The sequence below is a fragment of the Scyliorhinus canicula genome, chromosome 17 (genome assembly GCF_902713615.1).
Source record: "Scyliorhinus canicula chromosome 17, sScyCan1.1, whole genome shotgun sequence".
Classification (NCBI taxonomy): Eukaryota; Metazoa; Chordata; class Chondrichthyes; order Carcharhiniformes; family Scyliorhinidae; genus Scyliorhinus; species Scyliorhinus canicula.
Window position 1 is genome coordinate 63,456,799 of NC_052162.1, and position 20,317 is coordinate 63,477,115.

The 20,317-nt window shown below is 46.7% G+C and overlaps 1 protein-coding gene across 1 annotated transcript in view; it reads left to right on the forward strand.

Annotated features, from left to right (window-relative positions):
- Positions 1–679: 679 nt before the first annotated feature.
- Positions 680–20,317, forward strand: part of f8 (coagulation factor VIII, procoagulant component) — a 98,124-nt gene continuing 78,486 nt past the window's right edge. The window contains exons 1-4 of the mRNA XM_038775925.1: positions 680–881; positions 1,412–1,515; positions 17,887–18,009; positions 19,322–19,534. Coding sequence (XP_038631853.1) covers positions 736–881; positions 1,412–1,515; positions 17,887–18,009; positions 19,322–19,534 — 586 coding nt within the window. The 5' untranslated portion in view covers positions 680–735. The remainder of the gene's footprint in view (positions 882–1,411; positions 1,516–17,886; positions 18,010–19,321; positions 19,535–20,317) is intronic.

The following is a 20,317-nucleotide window of genomic DNA, read 5'->3' on the forward strand; positions in this document are numbered from 1 at the left end:
TGGAGTTTCTCCCTTCCACTATTCTGACATCTCTCACTTTCCCAAGTTAGATTTTCTTCAAACACAAATTCTAGCCCCTGTTTCGCCACAATGTACCTGGGCTAACGTTAAGTTAACTTTGGTGCTAGCCACTCATGATCTTGGTCCCCTTCTGATTTGTCTAACCAATGAACAGCATAATTAGCACTGGCTGTACATTGGAATCTCTCAAGTTAGCAGGCAGCACAAAGTTCTCCATTACTTTCAGCAATTTGGACTTCCTAGAATTACAATTGAACAGTTATAATAGACTGGAAACTCATAAAATAGAAAAATTCTTCTTTCCTTGCGATTTTGTAATTTGTTACTGATGACAAGTTGCATCCTGATTGTAAACTAGAAATGCAATCATTCTCCCTTTTGCATCACGATAAGAGTTCAGTCGGAGTTTTATGATGTGTAAGCAGTAGTGCATTTGCCACTTCCTGGTGGCTTCAGTCAATTTCTGGATACTTCTTGTTAGTTGCAAATTGTAATACATTTTGAGCTGATGCCAAAATGCTGACCCAATGTTCCTTAAGAGTTCCTGCCATTAGATTGCTTTCCTGGGGATGTTTTCCTTTCTTCAAAAAAATCAGTGTTATTTTCCGTAATCCATCCCTAATTGATTGTACTGTGACAGTCATACTTAGCGACCAGCTAGGAAACCATGGCATAGACGCGACCATTTTCCAAGTGTTAACGGCCAAACACAGAATGAGAGCCCTGGCTTTCTGTGTGTTTTTGGTCCTTCTCCTTATCAAAGATTCTTCACCGAGAGTGAGGAAGCATTACATTGCAGCAGTAGAGTTTAACTGGGACTACAGGAACAGCAATCTTCTATCAGGAGCTGGAAATCTGAGGTGAGAATTTAAGTTTGTTCTCAGCTGGTATCAAAATGAAATACCTGTTACACTACTCATGGACCTACTGATTTAAATGTTTGTTGTTGTATTTCCACATTTTTCCCTTGGGAATAGTGCCAATCTGCACACAGATTTGCCGTCCGATGGACTGTGAAACTAATCTGCTAATTCCTGTTTTACTTGTCCAAGGCAAAGCCTGGCAGCAGTGCAAAAACTGAAGTGTGTAATTCCCCAACTCTGGAATTCTCCTTCTGGCATATAAGAATTTGCTTTGAATTTTGCAACCGTATTTATCTAAATATTATTCATGTGTAGGGCAGTTTAATAGTGCTGCAGCACTACCTTGAGCTCTGATCTCAGTCATGCCACCCTGATGAGATACAGAACAGGAGGGGGAAAGTCTGTACGGAGCCAATATCCTTGCAGCCTTACAGGTTAGAACAGCGCTCCTGGGGTCACTAGCTAATCAGAGTGGATGAAGAATTCAGAAAACCCAACAAAATGATAAACTAAATAAATGTTTACAGATTGCGATATTCTCCCAAGACATTTCCGCAGTACAGGAAGGCGGTTTTTGTGGAATTCAAAGACTCTTCATTCCTCACTCCAGAACCAAAGCCCGAGTGGATGGGTAAGAATTCATCTGTTGCGAGCATCAATGTGACATTACTAAATTGACTCTGTCAGTGTTCCTCTTTCGCTACTCTGCTAACTTCTAGCTATTCACGGGTCTGTTGAATTTAGCTGTAACACTGGGCTCTCTTCCTTTGCTAACAATGAGAAATTGCTGTTTAACTGGCACTGGAGTGGAACACTTCATACCGATTGCTTAGCTGTGGAAATCCCAGACTCATTTTTATCTACCTTCTGGTTCAGATAGATTGCATCATGTATTTTAAAATAATCTAGGGAATAGATGGAAGATGCAATGCTGCAGGGTTTGTTGGAAAAAGGTGTGGTTCAAGAAGACTGGTATACAGCTACCCTTATACCTATATTTAAGAAGGGAAATAAAACATATCCAAGGAAGTATAGACCAGTCAGTTTGACATCGACACTAGGAAAGTAAAGGAGTAAAGGGAAAAACCTTTTGTGTGTGTGTGGGGGGGGGGGGGGGGGGGGGGACTTCTCAGACCTTGAGCTGCCTAATCAGTTAAATGATTACGTACAGCCCAGCACAAAACACGCTGTTCAGTGACTGCATGGAAGATCAGCTTGTTCTCACCGAAGCTCCACTCGCTGTCGCACAACCTCAAACTGCTGCCATCAGAGCTGAATATACTAAGGTGCATAGCAGGATGCCCCAGCAGTGCAACAACCTGTCCTGTAACACATTACGATGACACCCCATGGGATCGGCAATGGCACCATGCAGCACAAGCCAGCTGTCCTCTTTTACATGACAGCGTTCTACTTCATCTCCTGCCACACTGTTACCCATCAGCCAGCCAGCGCAGATCTCTGCTGCCCATGCTGATTTGCTACGGCTAGAAACCAGCCCCTTAAGGGCCAGAGCTTCTCAATATCATGCTGCAAGGCCATCAACAGTATATACACACACAGTCAGCAGCCACCCACCAGCCATGCTACAGCCACTGAATAGCACTCCTTGCAGCACAAGCACAGGCAAAGACACATGCAAGACAAACACTAAGGAAATGTGTAAAGTGATTCTTTGACCCTTTTATGGATTATTGAATGGTTTGATTTAAAGATTAGGTTTGAAATGCTTGCTTCACAGTAGCTTTTGTTTTTAAACTGTAGCAAAGAGGAGCATATGACGTTCAATACACAGGGAAGGTCTGGTGAATGCGGAACCTGGGTTGCGTTCACTGGTACCGCAGTCAGTCACAGACAGCTTGATCAGAAATGAGGTGTGTTGTTTGCCTCATGTCTTCCTTCTCCTTTTCCGCTTCAGTTATTCATTATGTATCTGGTGACAAGGGCCATGCCCTCATTATGAGAAGGTTGCACAGCGTGCAGCAGACCATGACAAATCTCGATCTGTGCTCTCGCAAGCACCGTGGCACTCCTCCAGAGCAGCAGAAGCTTGGTTTCAGCACCCCAATGGTGTGCTCGATTACTTTTCATGTGGCAGCATTACTTTCACCATATGCATGCTCACCACTTACATCTGAGTGGGTTGCAAACAGGAGTTCTAAGCAATATGTTCGTCAGATAATTCCTGTTGGCCACCCTCTGGTTTTCTCTAATGTCACCACAGGGTGACAGTAAAAAGTGTATCAATAAACAGAATGCAGAAATTGGGAATTTAGTGCAAGCCTGAATTAGCTGTAGGGGGGAGGAGATGTTGATTTTACCTTCAATATTTCCAGTGGTTTGTGTGATGGAACTATCAATTCACTACACACGTGCTTTAAGATATGAACAGTGGTTTTAATCTACTTACAACAGAGCCAGCCTGTTCTGCGTTGAACTCTCGATGAACTGAACGACTGGCTCTGAGCATTGGTATTTATACAGCAGTCCAGGGGGAGGAGTCATGGGTGGAGCCAAGGGTGGAGCCCTGTACAAACTCCTAAGCATTCCCAGCGCTACTCCCCCTAGTGGTCGGGCAACGCAACTGCGCCTACAAATGCATGGTCTCATGTATATACAATACAGTGTGAATTACGGAGTTACATTCACCACATTCACCCCCTACAAAAAAATCAAGTCCGGCGAGTGTGGTGGTTCATAAATTGAGTCTGTCCGGTGGTCGGACTGTCCGCTGCGATCTGCGGAGCACCGGGGTTGCAGCCTCTTGTGGTGGCTGGACGGGTGTTGTGGGTTGGGGTACAATGGCGGACTCCAGGGAAGATCTCGTCTGAGCTCCATACCCGTCTGGTTCGACTGGGGACTGAGGGCGCTGCGGGTTAGCCGATGCGGGCGCGCGGAACAGGTGGAGCGAGCTAGTGGGCTCGGGAGCCCGAGGGGGCGGCTGGGTTGCCCGGAACCAATGCAGCGAGCTAGTGGGCCCCGGGAGCCCGAGGGGGCGGCAGGATGAGGTGTAGGGTGAGGGGTGCATCTGTAGTGATAGAGGGGGTGCAAGGTCCCGGAGGGATACGGTGTCCTGACGGCCGTCAGGGAACTCGACAAAGGCGTACTGGGGGTTGGAGTGAAGCAGACGCATCTTCTCAACAAGGGGGTCGGTTTTGTGCGCCCTGATGTGCTTCCTGAGGAGTACAGGGCCCGGTGTCTTCAGCCATGCCGGGAGTGAGATCCCCGTGGTAGTGCCCCTGGAAAAACTGAAGAGCGTCTCGTGAGGGGTCTGATTGGTCGTTGTGCATAAGAGGGACCTAATAGCGTGGAGCGCGTCTGGGAGGACTTCCTGCCAATGGGAGACTTGGAGATTCCTGGACCGGAGGGTCAGTAGGATGGTTTTCCAGACCGTCGCATTCTCCCTCTCCAGTTGCCCGGTCCCCCTGGGGTTGTAGCTGGTAGTCCTGCTCGAGGCGATGCCCTTGTCGAGCAGGTACTGACGCAGCTCGTCGCTCATGAAGACGAACCTTGGTCGCTGTGCACGTAGCTGGGGAAACCAAACAGGGTGAAGATACTATGCAGGGCCCTAATGACTGTGTGGGAGGTCATATCGGGGCACGGGAGAGCAAATGGGAAGCGGGGGAACTCATCTATGACGTTTAAGAAGTAAACGTTCCTGTTAGTTGAGGGGAGTGGCCCTTCGAAATCGATCGCGAGGCGTTCAAAGGGCCTAGAAGCCTTGACCAGGTGGACCCTGTCTGGTCTATAGAAGTGCGGTTTGCACTCCGCACAGATGGGGCAGTCTCTGGTGCCGGCTTTTACCTCCTCAGTGGACAAAGGCAGATTTCGGGCTTTGATGTAGTGGGCGAGCCAGGTGGCAGAGGTCGTTGTGGATGACTTTCAGGCGGTCGATCTTCGCGCTGGCGCATGTCCCGCGGGATAGGGCATCTGGGGGCTCGTTGAGCTTCCCCGGTCGATACGTAATATCGTAGCTATAGGTGGAGAGTTCGATCCTCCACCGCAGGATTTTATCGTTTTTAATTTTGCCCTTTTGCGAGTTGTCAAACATAAAGGCAACCGATCGTTGGTCGGTGATGAGGGTGAACCTCCTACCTGCGAGGTAGTGCCTCCAGTGACGAATAGCCTCCACAATGGCTTGTGCTTCTTTTTCGACTGCCGAGTGTCAGAGTTCCGAAGCGGAGAGGGTACGGGAGAAAAATGCAACTGGCTTTCCTGCCTGATTTAAGGTGGCTGCTAGAGCTACCTCTGAGGCGTCGCTCTCAACCTGAAATGGTTTGGATTCATCCACTGCCCGCATGGCCGCCTTGGCGATGTCCTCCTTGATGCAGTTGAAGGCCTGGCGCGCCTCAGCTGACAGGGGAAATAGTGTGGCCTTAAAGAGTGGACGGGCTTTGTCCGCATATTGAGGGACCCACTGGGCGTAGTAGGAAAAGAAACCCAAGCACAGTTTGAGGGCCTTGGGACAATGAGGGAGGGGGAGTTCTAAGAGGGGGTCTGGGCCCAGGACACCGTTTTCCATGACAAAGCCGAGGATGGCAAGTCTGGTTGTACGGAAAATGCATTTCTCCTTGTTATAAGTGAGGTTTAATTTCTGAGCCATCTGGAGAAAACGGTAGAGGTTGGTGTCGTAGTCCTGCTGGTCATAGCCGCAGATGGTGACATTGTCCAAGTACGGAAACGTGGCCCGCAGCCCGTACTGGTCCACCATTCGGTCCATTGCTCGTTGGAACACCAAAACCCTGTTAGTGACGCCGAAGGGGACCCGGAGGAAATGGAAGAGGCGGCCATCGGCCTCGAATGCCGTGTAGTGGCGGTCCTCTGGGCAGATTGGGAGCTGGTGGTATGCAGACTTCAGATCCACCGTGGAAAAGAGCCGATACTGGGCGATCTGGTTTACCATGTCTGCAATCCTGGGGAGGGGATACGTGTCAAGGAGCGTAAATCTATTTATGGTCTGACTATAGTCGACAACCATACGGAATTTTTTCCCGGTCTTCACGACCACCACCTGAGCTCTCCATGAACTGTTGCTGGCCTCTATGATCCCCTCACTGAGAAGTCTTCGGACCTCCGATCTGATGAACACCCTATCCTGCAGGCTATACCGCCTGCTGCGAGTGGCTACGGGTCTACAGGCCTGTGTGAGAGTAGCAAAGAGGGGAGGGGGGGAGATTCGCAGCGTGGCTAGGCTGCAGATAGTGAGTGGGGGCAGGGGCCCGCCGAAGCTGAGGGTGAGGCTCTTAAGGTTACATTGAAAATCTAGGCCTAATAAGAGTGGCGCGCAGAGTTCGAGCAAGACATAGAGTTGAAATTTTGCATAGCTAGCGCCTCAGATTGTGATTGTCGTGGCGGTGCATCCCTGGATCTGGACAGAGTGGGAGCCTGAAGCGAGAGAGATAGTTTGCCGCACGGGGAAAACGAGGAGCGAACAGCATCTTACCAGGTCTGGGTGTATGAAGCTCTCAGTACTCCCGGAGTCGAAAAGGCATGGCGTGCTGTACCCGTTGATTTGGACCTCTGTCATCGAGTTTCGCAGATGCTTCGGGCGCGATTGGTCCAGAGTGACTGCGCTGAGTTGCGGGTAGTCGGCGGCTCGATCAGCTGTGCTGGAGTGGCCACGTGATGACTGCCCTCTGAGTTCGTAGTCGTCGAGGTGAGTTTCAGAGTTTGAAGGGGATGGATCCCAAGATGGCCGCCCCCATGAGTCGCACATGGCCGGCCGCATGGAGGAGGATTGCCAAGATGGCTGCCCCCATGAGTCGCACATGGCCGGCCGCATGGAAGAGGATTGCCAAGATGGCGACCCCCATGAGTCGACATGTGCGACTCATGGGGGTCGCCATCTTGGCAATCCTCCTCCATGCGGCCGGCCATGTGCGACTCATGGGGGCGGCCATCTTGGGATCGCGTACAGCAAGTTCTCTATGTTCTGCCGCGGTAACCGCCTGGTAATTACAGTCACTAGATAAAGTTTTAAGATCTCTCAGGAATTCTGCGAGCGATTCCGTAGGCCGCTGGCGGCGAGTAGTAAACACGTGTCGCGCGTAGACCTCATTTACAGGCCTTACATACATTTTGTCGAGTAGCGCTAGGGCTTCAGTATACGAACTGCCGCAGTTTTGTTGAGTAGAGATTCTGTGGCTCACCCTCACATGCAGTAGGCTCAGTTTCTGCTCCTCCATTGTTTCGGCTGTGCTTGCTTCCACCAAGAAGGTTTTAAAACACCGCAGCCAATGAGAAAAAATTTATTTTGCCTCTGCATCCTGCGGGTCGAGTTCCAGTCGCTCAAGCTTGAGGGCTGATTCCATGATTGATCCTGACTGTTTCTTAAGTAGATTAAATTGATGGAACCATCAATTCACTAGACACGTGCTTTAAGATATGAACAGTGGTTTTAATCTACTTACAACAGAGCTAGCCTTCTCCGCGTTGAACTCTCGATGAACTGAACAACTGGCTCTGAGCATTGGTATATATACAGCAGTCCAGGGGGAGGAGTCGTGGGCGGAGCCAAGGGTGGAGCCCTGTACAAACTCTTAAGCATTCCCAGTACTACTCCCCCTAGTGGTCGGACAACGCACCTGTGCTTACAAATACATGGTCTCATGTATATACAATACAGTGTGAATTACAGAGTTACATTCACCACATTGTGTAATCCTGAGACAGAAAATATTTTAAAACGTTATCCTGTGATTTAGTGTTCATGTAAAAATTAGTGTGAAAAATGGAAAGAAATCTACAACAAACTAAAATGTAGAATAAATAATCTATACTGAGATATGCTGGAGCAAGCCGTATGTCTGGGCTGCTTTATGCGTGAGTTCGTGGACAGAGACACTCCAAATTGAACGCATCTCCAGTAGATATCTCCAATTCAAATCTCTCAGGCTTAGAGCCATTGGCCAGAATTGTCTGCAGCCCCCCCCCCCCCCCCCTCCCAGCGGATTCGGGCAGCATGAAATTGCAGAAATGGGATTCCCTCTGGGATCCGGCTCACCCCGAACTGATTGCGATTTTACCCTGGGGCAGACAGGACCTCGGACGGGAAGCCCGTCCTTGCCCCCACTTAAGGCCCTTAAGTTGTTACTTAATAGTCGCTTAAGGGTCTTTCGCACATGGCCCCAAGTTTTAGGATGGCAAATCAGGGAGTCAAACGCACAAGGCAAATGAGTTTGATCTCAGGTGAGAAAAGCATGGGGGGGGGGGGCAACTTCTTCAAAATCCCCCTTCTGACTCAGGGCACCCTCTCCTTATGGCCCGGTGACCTCTGAACTGCCTCCTCTGGCCTATCCTTTCGGGTCCCCGATCGCCCCACTCACAACCCCCCAGGCAGTCCTCCAGTTCCCGGGACTTCGCTCCAGACAGCTTCCTGCAGTGCCTCTTCCAGCCATTTCAGCACCGTTCCTGGAGGGACAGATTGGCCAGCAGCTCTCCAACTCGGGACCTCTTACTGGTGACAGGCGCAAGTCCCGCTTTATGCCAATCAACACTCGTTTGAGCATGAAATGGCATCGGGCCTGCTGAAGCCGACAGGAGTGTGTTCTGAAAAGTCAGACCATTGAGCTAGAGTGGAAATTGGAGAGACCCCCACATCCAAGGGAGGGGAACAGAATCCGGCCAGCTTGGTTCCGACCTCGGTCACATCTGTTGGAGAGGTGCAGGTTCAGTACAGGGTGACGTAACTTATAATGTGCAACGTAAATGAAAAGTAAACGTAAAGTACTTGTTACTCATGAAAATGAAAAATGAAAAATCGCTTATTGTCACGAGTAGGCTTCAAATGAAGTTACTGTGAAAAGCCCCTAGTTGCCACATTCCGGCGCCTGTTCGGGGAGGCTGTTACGGGAATCGAACCGTGCTGCTGGCCTGCTTGGTCTGCTTTCAAAGCCAGCAATTTAGTGTTGTGCTAAACAGCCCCTGAGGTTAATGATCAACCAAAAAAACAGCCAGAATGTGGGCCATGGCACCTTGGAGCAGGAGGTTGTCCACAGCAGGGAGAAGGAGGAGGGGAAGCAAAATGTGTTAGTGGTAAGGGATTTAATAATTGGGACGATGGATCATTCACAAACAGGATTGAAAGTCGCATATGTATGTTGCCTCCGAAGTGCCAATGTGAGAACTACTCAACAGAAAGAACACTGGAGAGCGAGGGGGAAGGATCCAGTCATTGTAACACATGTTGGGACCCAGAAAACAGGGATGAATGGGCAAGAGGTTTGGAGAGTACTGTGAACAAGGAGTTAAATTAAAGCACAGATCCTCAAGGGTGATAATCTTTGAATTATTACCTCAGCAACATGAGGGGTGAACATGTGGCTAAAGGTGTGATGTGGGAAAGCAAAGTGGCTCTGGTTTTGAGAAAAGAAGGAAATCAGCCCCCAACCAGCTGGGACCAAGGTCCTAACGGAGGATAAATAAAGCAGTCACAAGGACTTTTAATGAGTAAATGGAGGGTGGGGTGAAAAGTCGCAATTCTCGTACTGAGCCCTGGGGAGTACCAAGCCACACCTTACTATAAGACTCCCCTGGGAAAAACAATAGCTGACCACAACTTTTTCTGCCACTCAGCCAACTTTGTATCCACTGTTCCTTTTATTCGTTGGCGCCGGTGATCATCTGCAGTCCCTCGAAACAAGGATGACCACCTGCCAGGTTTCATGATCTCTGTGTCCTCAGGTGACTCAGCAGACCATTCCTAGAGCCACAGATCATTGTGCAGAGAGGTGAAGAAGTGTGGGGGATTCTCGAGGCAGGATTCTACTCTCTTTCCTTCCACTTTTGTCTTTTCTCCACAGCTGAGTTTATGTCAGTTTCGGACTGTGTTGTAGCTTGTTAGTTGAGGCGCCTTTGCATGGAATGGTTTACGGCAAGTTCCTCCCAAGTACAAATGTCACATTTCAGTGAGACCTTAAGAGTGTTCATAAAATACTTCCTCTGTCCTCCTTGAGCCTCGTTGCCAGCCTTGAGTTGTGGGGATAGAATCTACTTTGGAAGTCAATTATTTGGCTTTTGGATGCAATGTCCCGACCAGCAGTGCTGATTGAGTGAGAGACCAACCATTTTGAAGAAACTGAGGGTGGCCCGAATGTCTCTTGAATCATGGGACACAACTGCAGTTATCAGCAAATTGTAAGTTGTGGATATGTTGGAGGTTTACTTTCGTCTTGACTATCAGCCTGTTGAGGATGAAAACTTCCCATTGAGTCGAAACTCAACCCTGTGGACGTTGGTCATGAATGAGTTCCATGAATTAGTGAATGTGTTCCATGAGCTGGCTGAGCAGGTAGTGAAGTGATGTGGTACAATCACACAGCCTTTCTGGATGTCTGTCTTTATACAAAAGGGTTTGGTCTCCAATCGATTGCAAAGGATGGTTGCTCTCATACCATTGAGCAGGAATTGTAAAATAGTAACAAATTCTGCTGGACACCCAAGTCTCTGGAGGACATTCCTAAGTGCTTTGCCAGACAGATCAATAAAGACCATGTAGAGCTCCTTACTTTGTTCTAGACAATGTTCTTGGGCTTGTTAGGTGACAAAGATCTGTTTGTGCTTCCACTGGATCGCCAGAAACCACACTGGGTCTCTGGAAGTATGTCTTTGTTGATGGGTAGGAGGATTCATGTGAGAATTTCCCTCAGAATAGACAGATGGGGGCCTCCATCTTTCCCACAAATTCATTGATTACAATTCTTGAAAAGTGAAACAATGGTGACATTGCAGAAGTCTATAAAACCTCTTCTTCTCCAATTTTTGTTAAAAGGTCTGAAAGTTTCAATGAGATTTCTGCAGGAATGGTGTCTGGACCACATGCTTTTTTATTTTCATCTGTTGGGGAGCCTTTTGTATCTCAGCAAGTGTTGGCAGTATATCCAAATTTAATCTCTCAAACTGTTGAGGGATTGTTTTGATGATTTTATGCCATACTGTTGACTCCTGACTGAAAAGGTTCCGATAATGCTTCATTCAATTGTCTAGGATAGCTGTGTCATCTAGTCCTTCAGCATGTGGCACACCACTCCCGATAGACTTGAGCAATTTTCCAAAACAAAAGTACTAAACACTTCATAAAGTGCAGAAGGAAATGAGAAGAATACTTACTTCTCAAACTCAGCATGAGCCAGCAGAAATCTGGCAGTAACTGAATTTGAAAGTAATTGATAATCCTTTTAAATAGTGCTGCTGTGAGGTGGTGGGTGGGGTTCCTTCCTGACTGCATGTTCAAATGTGCAAGGTTGAGAGAGAGCATTATTAGCTGGAGTATTGAGCCCTAATTTTAAAAAATGTATTTATTAATGTATTGGATGTGGGCATCGCTGGCTAGGCCAACATTTATTGCCCATCCCTAATTGCCCTTGAGAAGGTGGTGGTGAGCCAAATTCTTGAACTGCTGCAATCCATATAGGGTACACAGTGCTATTAAGGAAGGAGTTGCCAGGATTTTGACCAAGCTACAGTGAAGCAGTAGTGTCATCAAACCAGTGGTACACACTGTTTGAAATCGCAATCTACCCACTCTGTATTATAGAACATAGAACATAGAACGATACAGCGCAGTACAGGCCCTTCGGCCCTCGATGTTGCACCGACATGGGAAAAAAAAACTAAAGGCCATCTAACCTACACTATGCCCTTATCATCCATATGCTTATCCAATAAATTTTTAAATGCCCTCAATGTTGGCGAGTTCACTACTGTTGCAGGTAGGGCATTCCACGGCCTCACCACTCTTTGCGTAAAAAACCCACCTCTGACCTCTGTCCTATATCTATCACCCCTCAATTTAAGGCTATGTCCCCTCATGCTAGCCACCTCCATCCGCGGGAGAAGGCTCTCGCTGTCCACCCTATCTAACCCTCTGATCATTTTGTATGCCTCTATTAAGTCACCTCTTAACCTTCTTCTCTCTAACGAAAACAACCTCAAGTCCATCAGCCTTTCCTCATAAGATTTTCCCTCCATACCAGGCAACATCCTGGTAAATCTCCTCTGCACCCGTTCCAAAGCTTCCACGTCCTTCCTATAATGAGGCGACCAGAACTGTACGCAATACTCCAAATGCGGCCGTACCAGAGTTTGGTACAGCTGCATCATGACCCCATGGCTCCGGAACTCAATCCCTCTACCAATAAAGGCCAACACACCATAGGCCTTCTTCACAACCCTATCAACCTGGGTGGCAACTTTCAGGTATCTATGTACATGGACACCGAGATCCCTCTGCTCATCCACACTACCAAGAATTTTACCATTAGCCAAATATTCCGCATTCCTGTTATTCTTTCCAAAGTGAATCACCTCACACTTCTCCACATTAAACTCCATTTGCCACCTCTCAGCCCAGCTCTGCAGCTTATCTATGTCCCTCTGTAACCTGCAACATCCTTCCGCACTGTCTACAACTCCACCGACTTTAGTGTCGTCTGCAAATTTACTCACCCATCCTTCTGCGCCCTCCTCTAGGTCATTTATAAAAATGACAAACAGCAACGGCCCCAGAACAGATCCTTGTGGTACGCCACTCGTAACTGAACTCCATTCTGAACATTTCCCATCAACTACCACTCTCTGTCTTCTTTCAACTAGCCAATTTCTGATCCACATCTCTAAATCACCCTCAATCCCCAGCCTCCGTATTTTCTGCAATAGCCGACCGTGGGGAACCTTATCAAACGCTTTACTGAAATCCATATACACCACATCAACTGCTCTACCCTCGTCTACCTGTTCAGTCACCTTCTCAAAGAACTCGATAAGGTTTGTGAGGCATGACCTACCCTTCACAAAACCATGCTGACTATCCCTAATCATATTATTCCTATCTAGATGATTAGAAATCGTATCTTTTATAATCCTCTCCAAGACTTTACCCACCACAGACGTTAGGCTCACTGGCCTATAGTTACCGGGGTTATCTCTACTCCCCTTCTTGAACAAAGGGACCACATTTGCTATCCTCCAGTCCTCTGGCACTATTCCTGTAGCCAATGATGACCTAAAAATCAAAGCCAAAGGCTCAGCAATCTCTTCCCTGGCTTCCCAGAGAATCCTAGGATAAATCCCATCCGGCCCCGGGGACTTATCTATTTTCACCTTGTCCAGAATTGCCAACACTTCTTCCCTACTCACCTCAATGCCATCTATTCTGGGGCAGGCTTCCTGCACCCATACTAGTGCCCTACCCACAATGGCATCCAACACAACTCACACCAGAAGTGTGCTGCAGACACCATTTTAGAACAATAACGGCACGGCAAGTAGAAGCAATCTAATGTTGTGGCACTAGAAAGCAATAATCTAATAACGAACAATTAACATTGATTTAAAAAGGTAAAGTCTTGCTTGACCAACCTCATTGAATTATTTGAAGAGGTAACGGAAAAAGTAGAGAAGAGTAATCTAGCTGCTGTAATATGTCTAGAATTCCAAAAGATCTTTGAAAAGATATCAGGCTGGTTTCTCCCACCCCGCCCACTGCAAGAATACCACGGGCGAGCAGCTTGGAATAGAAAAATCCATTGCCCCCAGGCGGGATCCTCCGGTCGCCTGCCGAATGCGGCCGGAGAATCCCGTCCATCATTTAATATGGCGCAATAAACTTGCAGAATAGGCATATGATTGGCAAATTAATTTCAGCGCAGCTAAAAGTGGGGCTTTTTATTTAGGTCAGAAAAATCAGAAGGTCAAATCTTACGTGAATAAGGTCAGGGCATGCAGAGTTGTGGCAAGTAACAGAATGAATAATTAACTGGCTGCAAGACAGAGAGCAGATAGTTGAATTAAAGAGTAGCTTTCAGAGTGGTGCAGATATAATGCTGTGCTGGGATCACTGTTGATCATTATTTGTATTAACGATTTACACTTTGGAATCAGAAATTGAGGGAGGGATTTTCCAACCCCCCCCCCTCCGCCGCTGATGGGATCTTCCAGTCCCACCAATGTCTATGGAATTTTGTGTGGCTCATCTGTCCCACCGCCTGGAAACCCGCTTCTCGTGCCACCGGACGATCCCGCTGGTTGGAAGGGCTGTAAAATCCTGCCCTGAATTTCTAAATTTGCAGGTGACACCAAATTCGGAAGGATAGTCAGTGCTGAGGAGGACTACCGCAAATAGCAGCACAATATTAATAAATTTGCTGAATAAATAAAATAAAATAAATAAATAATCTTTATTGTCACAAGTAAGCTTACATTAACACTGCAATGAAGTTATATAATTGACATTTCATTTTGGTAAGAAAAATAAGAGTGTCATGGCTTGCTTAAAAAATAGAATCTAAATACTATAGCAAAAGAATCAGAGAATACAAATACACAAATCAATTAATATTGTGATATAGATCCAAAAAGACCATAATGAAAGTAAACCAAATACTGGAGCTTATTTCTAAAGGGATAGAATTGAAAAGTAGAGAAGTTCGGCTGAATTTGATTAAAACCTTGGTTAGAACACACGAGATGTATTGTGTATAATCCTGATCACCATATTAGAAAAAGAATAGAGTACATCAAAACGAACTCAGAGGCACAGGAGAGGGGTGCAAAAACGGTTGACAAGGATGACTAAGTTATGTTAGGAAACAATGGACCGTTTGGGTTGGTTTTCTCTTGAAAGAAGACTGACAGGTGACCTGATAGAAGCCTTTATTTTTGCTCTTACATAATTTATTTACATTTTTCTCTTTTTGGTCAGAGGTAAACTCCAATTCTTATTTTCCTCTAATTATTTCAGGCTGCACACTAACTGAAATAGAGTAACCTGCACTCAGGTTGCACAAAGGCAGCTCTTAACTATCCAGTAGAAGGTATGGACAGTAGGCAGAGTACAGCTTTCCCACTAGTATTTCTTACCCTCTCTTGTCAAAGGAAAAATGACTCCCCTGGAATTCTTTCAGTGATTTAACTGAGACCAGTAACTGAGCGGCAAAAGTCAGACTTCCAAATCTACATGGCAGCGTGTCGTCATCCCAATGTATTTGTCCGATGGCACTGCCCAGATTTTTCACTCATTGATTGTTTGGGTTCTCAATTCAATGTGAGGTTTCTTCAACAGAGGGTTTGTTTTCAGTTGTATTCCAGAGTTTGCTGTATATCTCGGTGTGAAAATGTGTAAGTTTGTGAAAAATCACTCCGAGCGAAGGGAAGCGTGAAATACTCTGATCATAGTATCATAGAATTTACAGTGCAGAAGGAGGCCATTGAGTCTGCACCAGCCCTTGGAAAGAGCACCACACACAATCCCACACCTCCACCAATCTCTGTAACCCAGTAACCCCACCTAACCTTTTTGGATACTAAGGGCAATTTAGCATGACCAATCCACCTAACCTACACATCTTTGGACTGTGGGAGGAAACCGAAGCACCCGGAGGAAACCCACGCAGACACGGGGATAACGTGCAGACTCTGCACAGACAGTGACCCAAGCCGAGAATCGAACCTGGGACCCTGGAGCTGTGAAGCAACTGTGCTAACAATTGTGCTGCCGTGATCCATCATACGCACTCGGAAATCGTCAAAGCACGTGGCCTGAGTGTAACCTTCTCCCTGCTCTCACACATTCTATTTTGAGTGACTCATCTCTTTATGGAAGCTTTTGCCAAGTAAAACAGCTTGGGTCCCATGCTACTCACAGTCAATTATCAGGCATATCCATCAACTGATAGCGTTTCCCCTCAGACCAGCCAGAAGAAACAAACAAAACAAATTAACTATGTACACAGTTTTTGCTGGAAGATGTCATCAAGGGTCATATTATGACCTTCCTTTCAGTGAATTTGATTTCTGTCTAAACAGTTTCTTCGATTTGATTTCAAGACTCTTTCTTTTCCCTTCAATTTTTGACCCTCATCTCCCAGGCTGTCCTGAATGTGCGGACCTTTACAGGGATCATGGGTTGGATTCTCCGCCCCCCCCCCCCCCCCCCCCCCCCCCGGCCGGGTCAGAGAATCGCCGGAGAGTGGCGTGAATCCCACCCCGTCGCTCCGACACAGGCTGCCGAATTCTCCGGCGCCGGTTTTTGAGCGGGGGTGGGGATCGCACCGCGCCGGTCAGGGGCCATTGGAAGTGCCCCCCCCCCCGGTGATTCTCGGGGTCCTGATGAGCCGAGCAGCCGCTCGTTTTCAGCCAGTCCCGCCGGCGTGGATTAGAGAAGGTCCGTACTGGCGGGACCTGGCTTTGAGGGCAGCTTGCGGAGTCCTCGGGGTGGCGCGGGGGGTATTCGGCTCTGGGGGGGGGGCCTGGCCCGCGATCGAGGCTCACCGATCTGCGGGCGGGTCTGTGTCATGAGGGCACTCTTTCCCTCCGCACCGGTCTGTGTAAGGCTCCGCAATGGTCGGCGCAGAGAAGAAACCCCCTGCGCATGCGCAGGAATCACGGCATGCTCTCCTGCGCATGCGCCAACACATGCCAGCCGGCGGAGGCCCTTCGGTGCCGGTTGGTATGGTGCCAACCGTTCGAGCGCTGGCCTAGCCCTCGGAAGTGCAGAGGATTCCGCACCTTCCGGGCGGCCCGACGCCAGAGTGGTTCACGCCACTCTTTGGCGCCAGTACTGCCCACTCCGCCGATTGCGGGAGAAACCCGCCGATGGTTCAAAATGCAAAGTGGGCCCTCCAACACCGTACCCAAGTGCTCATTTTTTAAACCTAGAAAATAACAGTCATTTTTTAAATCAGACATGAAGGGCATTATCGGTGAGCCCAAATCTGTTGAGACATATGCATTTCTAGCAGGTCCACTGGCTATTAATCAGGAGAGAGGGAGGCCGAAGCACATTTTAGGCTCCCTCACCCATGGGTGCTGAGATCAATTACAATATTCTTGCTATCCTGCTACCCTTAACTCAGCTAATTGTGTATCCAACCCTTGGAGAAAATGCCAAGTAATTCAACTTGAAAACAGCAGTACAATCAAATGTCAGACTCAAGCAGCCTTACAGGAATGTGACTGGATCGGGGCGGCACGTGGCACAATGGTTAGCATTGCTGCCTACGGCGCTGAGTACCCGAGGTTGAATCCCAGCCCTGGGTCGCTGTCCGTGTGGAGTTTGCACAGTCTCCTCGCGTCTGCGTGGGTTTCACCCCCACAACCCAAAGATGTGCTGGTTAGGTGGATTGGCCACGCTAAATTGCCCCTTAATTGGAAAAAAATAATTGGGTAATCTAAATTACAAAAAAAGAATGTGACTGGATCAACTAACAGTTTCATTGTAACGCTCACAGAAATATGGAGGTCTACTCTATGATGCAGAATCCTCTAAAGTTCATCTTGAATCTTAACCTGGAGTTCCTGACGTGATTGGTACCCGACAAGTTTAAGACAGATGGTTGTTATCCTTCTGAGGTTGTTTCCTCTTTGTTTTGGACATGGATAATGATTCCATGAATTCCTCTGGATTTATGACTCAGATTGGGAGGACAGCGCTGTCTCTTCCTGCAAGAGATGAGTGATCTGTTAGGTAGTTACTGGTTATTTTCAGAAGAGTTCAGGGAAAGTGACATGTCTGCAAGAATGACTGGAAAATTCTACTGCACAATGAGCAATAAGCTGTAAAACAAAGTCATTGATCCCCAATAATTGCTCTGTGTCTCACTCAACTTCTGATCTTTCATTGCTAATTCTTCTGGTTGTCTGCTACCCTCAACCTTTGTAATCTGTATCAGCACCTTTCTTACAGGTGCATCACGATATCAAGAATATATTTTATTTAACTGGAGTTCATAGGACAACCTTTGTATATTAAAAGCTTTATTCAGATAAAGGGACTGGGTGATGTGATGGAATAGTACCCGAGTCCTTTCTGCTTACTCTTTTGACCTAAGTGCAAGGGGAATATTGGACCTTATCCTGAGAATGAAAAGGAACTGTAAAATATATGGAAATTCTACTCTACCTTCTGTGATTGAGTAGGGCTTAATAACATATAACAATTTAAATATACATTTTGTCGTTCTACTTTACTAGAAGTAAGTGGCTCACAGATTATTGTATCTCCTAGGAATTCTTGGTCCCACAATTAGAGCAGAAGTCAATGACAAAGTAATAATCCACTTCAAGAACTTAGCCTCACGACCTTACAGCATTCACCCATTTGGGATCTCCTACTGGAAGATGTCTGAAGGTGAGTCCAACACTACTATTTATATGATAGGTTTTGTCATAACCTGCAGTATAATTTTTCCATTAAAAGGCATCAGCCATAATTGTATATTACTATATTGAACATCCATAGTATGAATATTTGTTATAAGTCTAACATAAGTCTAACATACTTAAATGTGAAAATCAACAAGAGACAATCCTGCAAAACCCATTTTGCACTTCCTTCAGTCTATGTAGCATTTGTAATGCATAGCGAATGATCTGAAATGTCAGTCCTGTAACAAGTTGGACTCACTACATTATCAAATAGCGCTGCTAAAAACATTCGCGCCTTCACCATCATGTACTGAAGTGCTAGTGCTCAAGTTCTGTAGTTGGGCTTGAACCCCTGATTCTCAACAAAACTGTGACTGAGAAGGAGTGCCAATGTGACTTTGTCCAGCTTGGTATATATGTTAACAGAACCAAGCACCGAGAAACTCTCTGCAATTACATATTAAGCCATTGTACATTAATCTCAAAACAGAGTGATTACTCAGGAATCACTCAGAACTTAACAGAGGAAGGACATGTGAGAAGTAGAGAATGCACAAGGCCAATGTTGTAGAATCTGTGGAGCCTGAAGCCAACATCATTACATTGATTGGAACAGAACACCCTTGAAATTGAGCACCTACTTCTGGAAAATCAGAAACACGGACACAGATCTTCATCACTGCATTGCTAAGAAAGATCTACCTGCTTTCAGGTTAAATGAATGGACAATACATGCAGAACCACAGCCCTTCTAAGTGTAGTATGAACTAATGCAGATGAATCCTCACCATGCAGTTAAGAAGTATAAATGCATTAACTCTACTGGACCACCAGCAAGCAAAATCATCACCTCACCCCCATATGACACAAAAATTCTAGTGCTACTTTCTTTTGGCTTCGCTCCAGGACCTTTTGGCTCAATTATGATGAAATTCAGTGACAAACAAGTGGCTGCAAACATATCTCTTCACAGTAAGATTGAAACAAAAGATAGATCACATGCTTATAATGGCTTAACATGTAATTAGCTTTTGTTTCAAGAAGATTAATTCATAAAGGTCAATTCAGATCATTACAATCAGATGGTTTAAACTAGTGCACAATTCTGAATATTTGTAAATATATCATTAACCATTGTGCATAGCAATTAATCAAATATTTTAAACATAATCTGATATGCGACAGTTGAATATATTTTGCTTAACATTATGAAGGGATCATTACAATTCCTTTGCTCTACACTTCTCTTACACCTTTTTGTGAGTTGTTACTAATTATGAACATTCTGTACTAAGGAGCTTCATATAATGACCACACATCCATGTCCGAAAAGAAAGATGACATTGTGGCACCCAAAGGTGAATACGTATATGTCTGGGAAATAACGGAGAATCTTGGCCCAATGAATGGTGATCCCAATTGTCTTACCTATGCCTATTCTTCGCAAGTGGATCCTGTGAGGGATTTTAACTCAGGGTTAATTGGAGCAATGCTCGTATGTAAAAAAGGTGAGTGTGAATTAAATGCAGGAATAAAGCTGGAATTGTTTAGATCACATGCAGTGGTGAAGGCAGTGGCACTGCTCCCTGGCTGAAGATTTGGGGTTGAACCCACCTTCTCCAGACTGGGAAGCAAGGACCAGATTTTACAGTTGCCTATCTGCTAACTGCCTGAGGTTGTACCTTCCAGCCCCATCTGGGAGATGTACCGCTTCTCCGAGCTCCCAGCCAAACAGATATCTGTCAGCTCGTCTGTCCAAGCAGCACCTTTAGAGTAGTCACCACTGCTAGGTCTGTAGTTAGTCCTTGATGAGGAGACATGGAAATGGCTGGACTGAATGATAAGTGTGTCAGCTTCATTGAGGCCAGTCTGGCAGAACCAGGCAAGGGAGATGGAGGTCGGTAATAGGGAAGGCAGGGAGAGCAGACAAGCAGGGATAGCGATTACCATCGGGGGGGGGGGGGGGTTCCCCCTTTCAGCAAAGGCACCAGAAGAAGAGGGTGCCATGCCCTCCAATGCCGCAGCCAGCTGGCCCAAGGGTGGGCAGATGGGCAGCCCACCCACCACCTACCAAGCCATTGGTAAAATTCCAGCCGAGGTGGGTCAGTGATGAGCATGGCCCCCAGTTATGGTACTCAATTTAACAGCAACCGACCCCAAAAAGTAAAATTCCTACCAATGTTTGCTTTCTAAATGGTTTTACCATTAAATGTTGTTGTGTCTTTGAGAGCTATATTGCAGTACTCTCCTTTCTCTTATACTACTGTGTGAAATTGTTACAACAAAGTTTA